The sequence below is a fragment of the Cebus imitator genome, unplaced genomic scaffold (assembly GCF_001604975.1).
Source record: "Cebus imitator isolate Cc_AM_T3 unplaced genomic scaffold, Cebus_imitator-1.0 Scaffold9, whole genome shotgun sequence".
NCBI lineage: Eukaryota > Metazoa > Chordata > Mammalia > Primates > Cebidae > Cebus > Cebus imitator.
In genome coordinates, this window is record NW_016107324.1 from 2928856 (window position 1) to 2943386 (window position 14531).

General features: G+C 36.6%; 1 protein-coding gene across 3 annotated transcripts in view; it reads right to left on the minus strand.

Moving 5' to 3' along the window:
* XKR9 (XK related 9) overlaps positions 1–14531 on the minus strand; it is a 71281-nt gene that overhangs the window by 24888 nt on the left and 31862 nt on the right. For all 3 annotated transcript variants that reach the window (XM_037744253.1, XM_017544605.2, XM_017544606.2), the window contains one exon: positions 5845–6065. In XM_037744253.1, coding sequence (XP_037600181.1) covers positions 5845–6065 — 221 coding nt within the window. The remainder of the gene's footprint in view (positions 1–5844; positions 6066–14531) is intronic.

The window sequence follows — 14531 nt, forward strand, 5'->3', positions numbered from 1 at the left end:
AGCACCTCTGCCCGGGAATTTCCTAGTCTGTGGGCAATAAAAACACGGCGTCCACTCACCCTCTGCGCTTTCACTGGGAGCTGCAATCCTGAGCTGTTCCTAAACGGCCATCTTGGATCCGAAAAACAATATAAGCTCATTTTAAATAGTTTTTTGTTCCATATTTTCAAGTTCTTCATTTAGTTCTTTAAACATAATCAGATATTTGTTTTATACTTTGCATCTGGCAATTTCCAAAAGTTGAATGAAGTCTTAATGATTTTTTTCTATTCCCTCTGGTTCTTTTTCATGATACCTTAGTTGTTATTGGTGCTATAAAGTACTGTCAAACTTTTGTTTCCCATTGAAAATATTTGTAAAAATTATTTGAGGCCTAGGAAAAGGTGAATTCTTCCAGGGAGGATTTATTCTTGTTTCTGCCAGACACGTAGGAGTCCCATCAGTCTAGAATCACTCTAAACTATATTCATGGCTTGTCTTTCATTAGAGTTTTTGTTTCTTTGTTTTGCAGGGGGAGTTATTTTGTTTGTTTTTTGAACTAGTCAACAGTTCTAAATTTTGACTGCAAAAATGTACACCCTCGCAAGGACATATTTCTCCGCTCTTCTCAGCACCAACACACTATTACTTGCAAACTCTTTGAAGTCAGAAGTCAGGTAGGTAACTTTACTTTTACCCTAAGAAAGGTACCTTTTGGAGTCCGAGTTTTACGGATTATAATTTACCAGAAAAGAGGTTCCTCACCAAGGTTGTGAGGACCCTGACTTTTGTCTGTGTTTTCTGTACCCTGAAAAGTCATCAAACTTGAATATCTTGTTTATAAAGTTCAGTAAAACCCTCAGGGCATAGCTGCCTTCAGAGTCCCACTTAACGATGCTGCATTCCCACTGTCATGCATAACGTGGGCTATTGTTTCAGATGTTATGTTTTAGAAAGATTTTTAAAGATATTTTATCCAATATTTTCAGATATTTTCAGTGGAAGAGGTGAATAATTTACCCTCTCACTGGAAGGGTTGATTCAAATAACCTAGGTTTTCCATCTGCTTTCCATCTCCTAAACATTTATTGATATTTCTAATCTGCTATTCTACTCTGCAATCTCTGTCATTATGTACTAACATTGTTTTTACTCTTTTACTGTGATTTTAGAAGGAACAGAAATAAAAGTATGATTTTAGGAGGAGCAGAAATAAAAGAATATGTTCAGTCTTCTGAGGTACTACTATATTTAACCTGATTTTTTTTCTTCCAACATTTAAGTTTCAAGGGTACATGTGCAGGTTTGTTACATGGGTAAACTATGTATCACTGGGGTTTGGTGCACAAACAATTTCCACATCCAGGTAGTGAGCCTAGTGTCCAATACATAGTTTTATATCCTCACCCTCTTCCCACTCTCCATCCTGAAGTAAGCCCCAGAGTCTATTTTTTCCCTCTTTGTCTTCATGTGTACTCAATGTTTAGCCCCTTCTCGTAAGTGAGAACATGTGGTATTTGGTTTTCTGTTCCCGCACTAATTCACTTAGGAGAGTGGCCTCCATCTGCATCCATGTTGCTGCAAAGAACGTGATTTCATTCTTTTTTATGACTATGTAGTATTCCATGGTATATATATAGCACGTTTTCTTTATCCAGTTCACGATTGACATGTAGGTTGGTTCCATGTCTTTGCTATTAGGAAAAGTGCTGCAATGAACATCTGCATTTGTTTCTGTGGTATAACGATTATATTCCTTTGGGTATATACCCAGTAATGAGGCTGCTGTGTTGAATGGTAATTCTGTTTTAAGTTCTTTAAGAAATCTCTAAACTGCTTTCCACAATGGCTGAACTAATTTGCATTCCCACCAACAGTTTGTGTAAGAGTCCCCTTTTCTCTGCAACCTCACCTACATCTGTTATTTTTTGGCTTTTCAGTAATAGTCATTCTGATTTGTGTGAGAGGGTATCTCATTGTGGTTCTGATTTGCATTTCCCTAATTATTAGTGATATAGAGCTTTTCATATGCTTGTGTTGCAGGTATGTCTTTTTCTGAGAAGTGTCTGTTCATGCCCTTTGTCCATTTTTAATGAGATTGTTTGTTCTCTGCTTATTGATTTGTTTAAGTTCCTTACAGTTTCTAGATTTTGACCTCTGCTAGATGCATAGCTTGCATATATTTTCTTCCATTCTGTAGGTTGTTTGTTTACTCTGCTGATAGTTTATTTTGCTATGCAGAAGCTCTTTAGTTAAGTCATACCTGTCAACTTTGGTTTTTGTTGCAATTGCTTTTGATTTCATTTATTTGTTTTTGTTGTTGTTGTTGTTTGAGACAGAGTCTTGTTCTGTCACCCAGACTGGAGTATGGTGGTACAATCTTGGCTCACTGCAACCTCTGCCTCCTGGGTTCAAGCAATTCTCCTGCCTCAGCCTCCAGAGTAGCTGAGATTACAGGCACATGCCACCATGCCCAGAAATTTTTTTGTATGCTTAATAAAATGGGGTTTCACCATTTTGGCCAAGCTGGTCTCAAACTCCTGACCTCAAGTGATCCACCCGCCTGAGCCTCCCAAAGTGCTGTGATTACAGGCGTGAGCCACCGTGCCCAGCCTGCAATTGCTTTTGTAGTCTTTGTCATGAGATCTTTGCCAAGGCCTGTGTCCAGAATGGTATTTCCTAGATTTTCTTCTAGAGTTTTTATAGTTTTATGTTTTATGTGTAAGTCTTTAATCCATCTTAAGTTGATTTTTGTATATGGTAAAAGGAAGGGGTCCAGTTTCAATCTTCTGAATATGGCTAGCTTGTTATCCCAGTACCATTTATCGAATAGAGAGACCTTTCCCTGCTTGTTATTGTCAACTCTGTCGAAGATCAGATGGTTGTAGGTATGAGGCTTTATTTCTGACTCTTCTAACCTGTTCCATTGGTCTATGGGTCTGTTTTGTACCACTATCATGCTGTTTTGGTTACATGCTGATAGTGGTACAAAAACTGAGCCTTGTAGTATAGTTTGAAGTCAGGTAGTATGATGCCTCCAGGTTTTTTCTTTTTGCTTAGGATTGCTTTTGTTATTTGGGCTCCTTTTTGTTTCATATGAATTTTAGAATCTTTTTTCAATTCTGTATGATAATTTGATAGGAATAGCATTGAATCTGTACATTGCTTTAGACAGTATGGCCATTTTAACAATGATTCTTCGAAGCTGTCCATGAGCATGGAATGTTTTTCCATTTGTTTGTGTCATCATTGATTTCTTTTAACAGTATTTTGTAATTCTCATTTTAGACATCTTTCATCTCCCTGGTTAGCTATATTCCTTGCTATTTTATTCTTTTTTGTGGCTATTGTAAATGGGATTGCATTCTTGATTTGGCTCTCAGCTTGGACATGGCTGGTGTATAAAAATGCTACTACTGTCTTATACATCAATCTTGTATACCAGTTTTGCTGAAGTTGTTTATCAGTTCTAGGAGCCTTTGGATAGAGACCATAGGGTTTTCTAAGTATAGAATCATATTGTCTGCAAACAGGGATAGTTTTACTTCATCTCTTCCTATTTGAATGCCTTTTATTTCTTTTACTTACTAGATTGCTCTGACTAGTACTTCTAGCACCATACAGAGCAAGCGTGGTGAGAATGGGCATCCTTGTCTTGTGCCGGTTCTCAAAAGGAATGCTTCCAGCTTTTGCCCATTCTCAGTATGATGTTGACTATGGGTTTGTCACAGACGGCTCCTATTATTTTTAGGTATGTTCCTGGGCATCCTTTGATGCCTTGTTTGTTGAGGATTTGTAACATAAAAAGATGTTGAATATTATCAAAAAACTTTTCTGTGTCTATTGAGATGATAATGCGGTTATTTTTAGTTGTATTTATGAATCACATTTATTGATTTATGTACATTGAATAAATCTTGCATCCTAGAAATAAAGCCTACTTGATTATGGTAGATCAGCCTTTTGATGTGCTGCTAGATTTGATTTGCTAGTATTTTGTTGAGGATTTTTGTGTCTATGTTCATCAAAGATATTGGCCTGGGGATTTGTTTTGTTCTTGTGTCACTGCCAGGTTTTGGCATCAAAATGATGCTGACCTCAGAGAATAAATTAGGGAGGATTCCTGCCTCAATTTTTTGGAATGATTTCAGTAGAGTTGATACCAGCAATTTTTATACATCTAATAGTATTCAGCTATGAATCTGGTCCAAGGTTTTTTCTGTTTGGTAGGTTTTTTATCACTGATTTAATTTCAGAACTCATATAACAATTTTGTACATAATTACTATAGAAAATTTGGAAATCCAGAAAAGTATTTTTAAAATGAAAACATTCATTCATAATTCCTCCACCCAGAATCAGACACACTTAACATTTTGGCATATTTTCTTCCAGATATTTTTCTATATAATAATTTCTTTGCAACCTTAAAAATGTACTGACAGAAAATTTTATAAACTGTTTTTTCCCTACATTTTACTTTATAATTGCTTCCTTGTGTCATTAAAAGTTCTCTGTAAACACTCTAGTGTCTACATAATGTTCCATACTAATAGTCTACAATAATTTATTTACCAATTCCTCTATTGTTAGACAATTGAATTATATCTCATTTTATGCTATTTTTAAATAACTTACCTCAATTTCCTACTTCAGGAAAAAACTATATAGATGAAGATTGAACATAAAGATAGCTATCACTGGATCCCATGGGTAGTCCAGATACTATGTATCCCTTGGAATCATCATGAGATCTACCATAATACAGGCTGTAAGGTCTAAATTTTGAACTTTTAACCAAAACTATAGAATACAGAACTGTTAAGTGTTCTGTATCATATAAAACCCAATCCAGGAATTATTTGCAACACAAAAACGAGATCTCATACGCAATAAAAATCTCATAAGCACAATCATTTTTGGATCTTACTAACAATCAAAGTAAAGGTAAAAATATTAGAAGGAGCTATGTTCTAGAGGTTTACAGGAAAATGGAAATAGAGATACTGTTTAACTGATATCACATGTGAGCCTAGGACAGCAAGAACTCCAAGGGAAGATAACAATCTTACCCCCTGAAATGAATTTGAGATGAAATGGAACCCCAGTCATTAATTCAGTTTGGGACTGTTATTTCAAATAAAGAGTTCTTTAACATCTCAAGTTAAATACATATAACAGGATTTTCAAAAAGGAAGATGGAAATAAACTTTTAATGAGTAAATCTACTATAAAACAACAAACACATTGGCCAACTTGCAAAACTTTCATTAGTTTTTTAGCATTTACACTTTTACCCAGTAATTCCACTTCTGGGAATTTACCCAATGGATATACTTTGTACATGCAAACGTATATATGCATTAAGATTACTCATTGCAGCATTTTTCAATGGTTAAATTTAAGAAACAACTGAAATTAACATAAATAGGGAGCTTGTTAAATAAATTATGGTACATTCATAATTTGCAATACTATGCAGATAATAAAAATGAATGTGGGAACTTTTTCTGTACTAATATGAACAGATCTCCAAGATATACTACGAGGCACAAAAAGCAAAGACAGTTTTTATTTTATGTTACCATTTGTGTTAAAGAAAAAAGAAAAAAAAAGAATATATGCTTTTAAAAAATTCTCTGAAAAAATCATCAAATAACTGACAGTAGTTTTCTCTCTGGGCAGATGAAGACAGTATATCTTTAAATATTTTTTTGATATTTGAACCATGTTACTGTACTTCCTTTTCAAAAGAATAAATAATTTTTAAGGTATTAAAAATTTTTAAAGTCTGCCAAAGATTTATATAGTTGATATAAGGTCTTAGTGGCATCCATCTAACACAAGGTGTTAAGAAAAACTTACACTGACTGAAATTTGCTTGTCCATGCTGCAGAAGGACGTAGAGCTGAAGAATAAGTTGTGGGCAGCCTTCCAGGTAGGTCTCAAATAGTCTGAGCATGCTCAAATCGGTCACTCTATCTATAACTTCTTTATGTAGATCAACTTGTTCTTCCACGAAGTTACTAGTATTGCTGTCATATTTGAAAGCTGCATGGTAACCCCTTTTCAAGGCAAACCAATACCTATAAAGTAAACATAAACATTTCTCTTTAGGCTTATATTCTTTGTAACATATATGTTAATACACATAATATTTGGAAAAAGGAATATGTGTTTTAAGTACACAATTTTTCCACAAACTCTCTCTATTACAGAATTTTTATAAACATCTCACAGTGGCTTTTTGGAGATTGAGACCCTGTAAACTTTTATTATATGTTTGATGTGCCATTTGCGTGCTAGGTCTATTAAGTATATATAAACTCATTTCATCTTTGCAATAATTATGTGAGTTAAGAAGATATCATTCCATTTCACAAATGGTAAAACTAAAGCTGAGAAAGATAAAGTGATTTGCTGAAAGTTACACAGATAGTAAGGGGCAGACACAGGGTCCAAACCCAGATCTTATAATTTCTAGTCTTAACCACTACTTTCTGAAAGATAAACTGCAATTTTCCATTCATGCAGTTGATCTGAACTACAACACAGATATATTCCCTTAAGAGAATGTCAAGGTTGAAGATGAGATTGAATCTTCCTTTAGAAAGATTCAATTACTCGATACCTACAAGGTGCTAGGCTCTTTGACCATTACCATCCCAGAAAATATATAAAACCTTAAAGACTCTTGAAATAACCCTGCTCAGGCTCTTCTTCTGAAAGAATTTTAAAGTGAACACAAATTATCATTCTATAGATAAAATCAATAACAAAAAAAATTGAAACATTTATTTAGAAGAAATCAGAAGCTAGCAAAAAGGCAACCAGGATTCTACCCCAAAGCTTACCAAAACTCTTCATCTATGTCTCAGTTTCCACATTAAAAAAATAAAGGCAGTGATATATGCACTGTTTCAACCTGTTCCTTCTGCCAGTGTTTCCCATTTCAGTAAATGGTAATAACACTCAACTATATTGCTCAGACCAAAAATGTAGGAATAATTCCAACTCCTCTTTTTTCATGTCCTATAAAAATTCCTCAGCAAGTTCGCTTGGCTGTTGTTTCTAACTTCAAATATATCCATAATCTAAACAATTCTTACCACTTCCACTGCTACCACCCCTGTTTAAGCGGCCAACTCTCTACCCTGGATTATTTCAACAGTCTCATAATTGGCCACTCTGATTCTACTCTTGCTCCCATATAACCTATTCCCTACACAGAATTCAAATTAAACATTTTAAACATAATTCAGATGTCACTCCTCATTAGGGTAGAAAATGTTCCAGTGATTTCTATCAAACTTAGAATGAAATCCGAAGTCCTTACCATATGTTACAAGGCTCTCCACTATCTACCACCCACACATGCAACCACAACAACTACCTTTCCATCTCATCTCTCTCACACTTCCAGTATGGCCTCTTTGCTGTTTTTCTCAACTTAAAGGCCTTTGTCCTTGTTAATCCCTCTGTTTGGAACTCTCCTAAATTCCAAACATTTTCAGTTTGCTCCTTAACTTCACTCACGTCTCTACTCAAATATTACTTATAGACACCTTCCAGACCATACTATCTAAAGTACTACTCTCTATCATATTCTATCTCTTTACCCCATATTATTTTTCTTCAAAGTTATTATTGATAAAGTATTATCACTACCTGACACATTATTTATTTTGGTTTATTATCTTTACCTTCTCACAAGAATGTAATCTACATGAAAGGACAGATTTATTTTGTTCATTACTATATCCTAAGCAACTAGAACAGTATCTGGCACATAATAGGTGCTCAAGAAATATTTACTGAAGTAATAAATGAAAGCTCATGACATTTTTTTTCCAAAAGATAAACAGACTGTAGCTATGAAAGGACTTTGGAAAGCTGAAAGTAAAACACAAATGTAAGATTTTTCCATTGTAAACGATAAATATATACATATGCAAGGATTCTTCATCTGGCAAAAAGAAGCATATTTTTACCATAACAGTTCTGGATTAACATGATCTATTATACTCAATGTGGGCTAGATGCCAGGGTAGGGAAGAATGTCAACAAAAATGATGAAGGCATGCTCTCTACCCTCAATGACCTTACAACCAATGGAAGGGTCAAGCCTGTAAACTACTAGCTGCAGTATAATGCAGAAAAAAAAAAAATAGTCATTCATTAGAAAGGCAAATGTTGAGCTGTGAACATACTGAAGAAAAAAGTGATTAACAATGCCTAGGATTTATAAGCAAGATTTATAAGAAAAGTCATGTTTTAGGCTTTTCTGAGTATCTGGCATAGTAGAAAGTAAGTGATTCCTATTCTTGAAGTGGTTTACAATCCAGTAGGGTAGATACCATTAAAAAGCTTGAGAAATTCGCAAGTATAAACAGATACATACCTAGAGCATAATTATTACACACAGCAGAATTGAGAGAGGTAGCAGAGCAAAGTAATTAAGAATGCAGACTCTAATAATGTCAGAATGCCCTGTTTCAAATTCTGGCTCCACTACTTCCTTGTTTAATCTCTCTGTGCTTCAGTTTCCTCATCCGGTAAATAGGGCTAGTCATCATACCTCCCTCACAGGGTTGATATGAGAATTAAATGAGTTAATATTTGTAAAAGGCTTAGACCAGGACCTGGCACATGTTAAGTATCTGTTAAAAACAAAACAGATAGTGCTGCTTACAAATGTACATTCACATTTAATGTGTCTTTAGGTAGAAATATTTTCTAATTCTGCAACAATTAATGGCAAATCTACACTAAGTTCTGCTTATCTAAGGGTATTTCATGGAAAAGGGGATATGATTTTTTAACCAATAGGACACTCTTTCACTTCTATGAAACAAATAAATAGGCCAAAAAAAAAACAGAGAGGGCTTTCTTAACATAGTGTATTCCCATATTTTTATCTCTATGTCTTCTTTTATTTGAAATTTAAAAAAACAGCTTCCAATAATGATGAATTACATCGTATCAGCCTAATTCCCCTACTGATTACAAATATAAATTCCAGACAAAACATAAAAGAAAACAAGGCAGAAAAGAGCAACAAAAGTAAGATTGGTGAACATGAAGACAGGTACAATAGATCAAATGTCTGTGTTGCCCCAAAATTCATATGCTGAAACCTAATCCCCAATGTGATGTTCAGGTGGAAAGCCTTTGGAAGATGATAAAATGAATGGCATTAGTACACTTATAAAAGAGGCCCTAGAGAGCTGCCCTGCCCATCCACCATGTGAGAACACCATGAGAAGGTACCAGCTATGAACCAGAAATCAGATATTCACCAAACACCAAATCTTCCAGCACCTTGCTCTTGGATTTCCCAGCCACCAGAACTGAGAAATAAATTTTTGTCGTCTAAAACCTGTTATAGCCGCCTCACTAGACTAACACTCAAGAGCCTTAAGACCTCACTAGACTAAGATTAAGGATCAACAGAAATCACCCAAACTAAAGCACATAGAGGAAAAATTTAGGAGAACAAAATGAACAGAACAACAATAACAGGTAAAATTAAAGCCCTAGAAGAAAAGGGAGGGGGCATTAAAAAATCTTTAACAAAATATTAACACAAAACATTTGCTACATTTTATCAAAACCAGTAATATAGACTCAAAAAGCTCAATGAATCCAAGCAAAATAAATACCCAAAACATCATACACAGGCACATCTTACTCAAATTGCTGAAAATCAAATATAAAAAGAAAGCATGAAAAATAGAGGAAAAAAAAGACATATTCCTCACAGGGAAACAATGAGAATGTTGGCTGACTTCTCATCAGAAACAACAAAAGCCAGAAAACAACCATATCAATAATTACACTAAATGTAAGTGGATTAAGCACTCCAATTAAAAGAGATTATCAAACTGGATTTTTAAAAAGCAAGATATAACTTAATGTGATTTGCAAGAGACTCTCTTTAAACATAAATACTCAGTTCGAAAGGAAATCACCAAATAAAAACCTGATATGGCTATATCAATATCCCAAACAAAATAGACTTCAACTCAAGGAATACTACCAGAGATAAAGAGAATTATCATGTCATAATAATATAAGAATAAATTCATCGTTAATACATAACATTTTTAAATCTGTATGCACCTAATAACAGAACTTTAAGATACACAAAGCAAAAACTGTCAAAGGTAAAGGGAGAAAAAGATAAATCCACATTCTCGGTTGAGAATTTTATCAACTGACTCTCAGTAATTGAAAGGAAAAGGAGATCTTAAAAAAATCACTAAGAATATAGATAATTTAGCATTATCTGCCTAGTTGATCTAATTAATATTTATAGAACATTACATTCAATAACTAAAAATTAGAAATTCTTTTAAAATGCATATGAAATAGTCACGAAGTTAGACTACATGCTGGGCTATAAAAACAAGTCTTAATAAATGTAAAAAGACTGTAATCCTCCCTCTTTCTCTTCCTCTTTCTTTCTCTCTTTCTTTTTTTTCTTACTTTCTCTCTTTCTTTCTTTTTTTTCTTTCTTTTTCTTTCTTTCTTTAAAAAAATAAAAAATTTTTTAAAAATGCTCATGATAAAAAAAAGACTTTAATCCTATGAAATATGTTGTTATAATAAATTTAAGTGAGAAATCAATAACCAACATGTTTTTTAAAACCCCAAAGATTTGGAGATTGAGGTAAAATTTATCCTAAGGTTTTATAAATATAGAACCCTAATAAATTTGAACATGACTACATGACCTCTCTCTAAGGAGTTTTAAAATGAAAAATAGGTAAGAAAGAAAGTTTAACTATTTAATACACATTTAACTCCATAGAAGGGCCTAAGAATCTGTGGGAGGAAGTTTTTAATATAATTTAAACTTTTTAATATGTATTAAAAAGAACAAAAGTCATTTCCATATTTTAAATAATTCAAATGCCTTTCATATTGCTATCAAAAGAAAACTCTGCTTTGGCAAAGAAAGGTTTTAATCACAAATCACACATAAAATTGAAATGCAAAACTGTCATTTAATTTATATTCTGGAAAATGAAACATTCTACTCCACAGACCCCTGAGCAGTAATAGCACACATAGTAGCAACAGGCACACATAACTAATAAGTAATTCATGTTGATATTCCTTGTCTTTCATCTACCAACATGAATTCAATTTTTCTATTCCTTAGAGAAATCCCAAATTCAGCAAATCTCAGGTTTTTCAATACTAAACCTGGACAAACCTTTGGTAAATTTGGCCCATTTTAATAAACGGTTCTAATTTTTGCTTATTTCTCACTATCTTAGTATTCTGCCACTTCCTGAACTAAAAATATGCAAAGAGAAAGGAAAAGGGTGAGGTTGTGAAGTGGCCAAGATGATTGACTAGAAGCAGCTAGTGTGCCTGATTCTCACAAAGAGAAACAGAAGGGGTGAGTAAATACACCTTCAACTGAAACATTCAGGTACTCACATTGGAATTAATCAAGGAAACAACCTGACCCAGAGAACACAGAAAAACAAGGTAGGACAACAGCCACCTGGGAACAACACAGAGCCAGGGGATTCTCCACAACCTAAGGAAGCAGTGAGTGAATGGGCAACCTGGAGAAGCCATGCTTCTCCCACAGATATTTGCAACACTCACTCAGGTCATAAGATCTTGTGAACCCACTCCACCAGGGCTTTCAGTCTTTAGTCTGACAGAAAGAGCGACATAGAGTCTCAGCAGAGCAGTCATTCAGGCATCCATGGAGACCCTGGAGACTTAGATATTTGGGCTTTCCAGCAAAAGTAGCTGCAGCTTTGGTAGAGTAGGAGGTTAGACCTGTACATACCCCTAGAAAAGAGGCTGAATCTAGGGGGCTGAACAGCACCAGCCCATTGCACCTCCCTAAGAAGGCGCTCCTGGGAGGAGGGGTGGGCTGCCATCTTTGCTATTCAGGCACCTGAGCCATTCTAGCCTTCAGGCTTTGGAGAGTCTGAGTCCACCCAAGGTAGAAGGAATTCCCACAGCACAGCACAGCACAGCCACTCTACCAAAACAGTCCAGACTACTGTTTTAAGCAGGTACCTGATCCCATTCTTTTCCACCGGGCAGGACCTCCCAACCAGGGCCTCCAGCCGCCCCCATCCAAGCTTTCCAGCCAGCAGAGATCTGAATTCCCCCTGGGACGGCACTCCCAGAGGGAGTTGAAGGCCACCATCTTTGCTGTTTGGACGACTTAGTCATTACAACTTTGGGCTTCAGAGTGTCTGAGGTGGCTGGGGGCTGAAGTGGACCCCCAGTACAATACAGCTGCTCTACTAAAATGTGGCCAGACTACATTTTTAAGTGGGTGCCAATCCTGTTCCTCCTCACTGGGTGGGACCTCATATCCAGGCTATGCAGCCACTTCCTACAAGTGTCTTTAAGCTGGCAACAGTTCCATACCTCCCTGGGACTAAGCTTCCAGAAGAAGGGGTAGGCTACCATTTTGCTGTTTCACAGACTTCACTAGTAACACCTCTAGGTTCTGGAAAATCTGAGGTAACTAGGACTGGAGCGGGCCCTAAGCATACCACAGCAATCCTACAGAGAAGTGCCCAGACTGTTACACAGGCGCCCATTCCCACATCTGCTCACTGGGCAGGTCTGCCATCCCTGGGCCTCCAACCACCCCCTGCTAGAGCTACCAAGCCAGTACCAACTCAGTAATTCCATGGACAGAGCATCTGGGGGCAACTGAAAGCCTCTTTGCTACTGCCTCTGCAGCAGAACTGGCCTTGCCACCCTCGAACTAACAAAGGAGCAAAGAGCCCAAGTGCCTTATCCACACCTCCAATAAGCTGCAGTCAACCTAAGGAGAAGGGGCCAACCAATCTCCCACAGGTCCCCCATGCGCTACATAGTTGGTCACAAGACAGAAAACCTCTGGCTTGGACCCACAGCAAAAACCCTCCATCTTGGGCTGACTGCAATGAGCAATTGCTGACCTGCATCTCTCTGGGGTGGAGCCCCCAGGAGTCAAGCAAATGACCCGTGGCCACAATCAGTACTGCGATCTTTTTCTCTGCTGCCTCTAACCTGGAGAAGGAACATAAACACTAAGACTGTCCCAGGGCTGCAGTGGGCAGCCCAGGAGTGACAAGTTGTGAATCACAGCCAGCACACAAGGGAGAGAAGAACCCATACTTTCAGAGCACTGACAAAGAACACAGTTGCAACTGTGAGGAAACATAGAGGAGCCACACAATCAAGCAAGAGTCTGCCAACTGACTGATAAGCCTAAATGTCACCTGTTGGATCATACCCCAAAGCTTCAACACCAAAAATGCCTCACTAATATACTCCCACTGAAACCAGAGACAAGAAGTCAGCTTCAAATAAAGACCCTACACAAAGCCTCAGCCTAGTGAAAACATCCAGAAAAGAAGTCTATTGACTATACTTAATCTGCACTGCAGTTAAAGAAGTACCTACATGCAGAGATGAGAAAGACCAAATACAAGAACTCTAGTAACTCAAATGCTGAGTGTCATATGTTCTCCAAATGGCAACACCAGGTCTCCATCAAGAGTTCTTAACCAGGCTGAACTGGCTGGAATGACAGAAATAAAATTCAGAATATGAATAGGAATGAAGATCATCGAGATTCAGGAGGATGGCAAAAGTCAATCCAAGAAAAATAAGAATCACAACAAAGTGATGCCGGAGCTGACAAAATAGCAGGTACTAAGAACCACCTAATGGGTCTGGCGGAGTTGAATAACACAATACAAGAATTTCACAATGTAATTATAAGTACTAACAGCAGAATAAGCCAAGCTGAGGAAAAAATCTTAGAACTTGAAGACTGGTTCTATGAAATAAGACAGTCAGACAAAAATAAAGAAAAAAGAATAAAAAGGAATAAACAAAACTTCCAAGAAGTATGGAATCCTTTATATGTAAAAAAGCCAAATCTATGAGTCATTGTCATCTCTGAAAGAGAAGGGGAGAAAGAAAACAACTTGAAAAACATCTTTCAGGGTATCATCCATGAAAACATCCCCAACTTTGCTAGAGAGGCCAGCAGTCAAATTCAGGAAAATACAGAGAACTCCTGAAGGATTCTACACGAGGAGATCATCCCTAAAACACATAATTGTCAGATCTTTCAAGGTCAAAATGAAAGAAATAATGTTAAAGGCAAATAGAGAGAAAGGGCAGGTCACCTACAAAGGGATCCACATCAGGATAACAGTGGACCTCTCGGCTAAAACCCTACAAGCCAGAAGAGATTGTGGCCTATATTCCACATTCTTAATGAAAAATATCTTCAACCAAGAATTTCATATCCAGCCAAACTAAGTGAAGGAGCAATAAGATCCTTTTCAGTTAAGCGAATGTTGAGGAACTTCATTACTACCAAACCTACCTTTCAAGAGATCTTGAAAGGAGCAATAAATACAGACCGCACCAGCTAATATAAAACACACTTAAACACATAGACCAGGCCAGGCGTGGTGGCTCACGCCTATAATCCCAGCACTTTGGGAGGCCGAGGCAGGCAGATCACAAGGTCAGGAGTTCAAGACCATCCTGGCCAACAT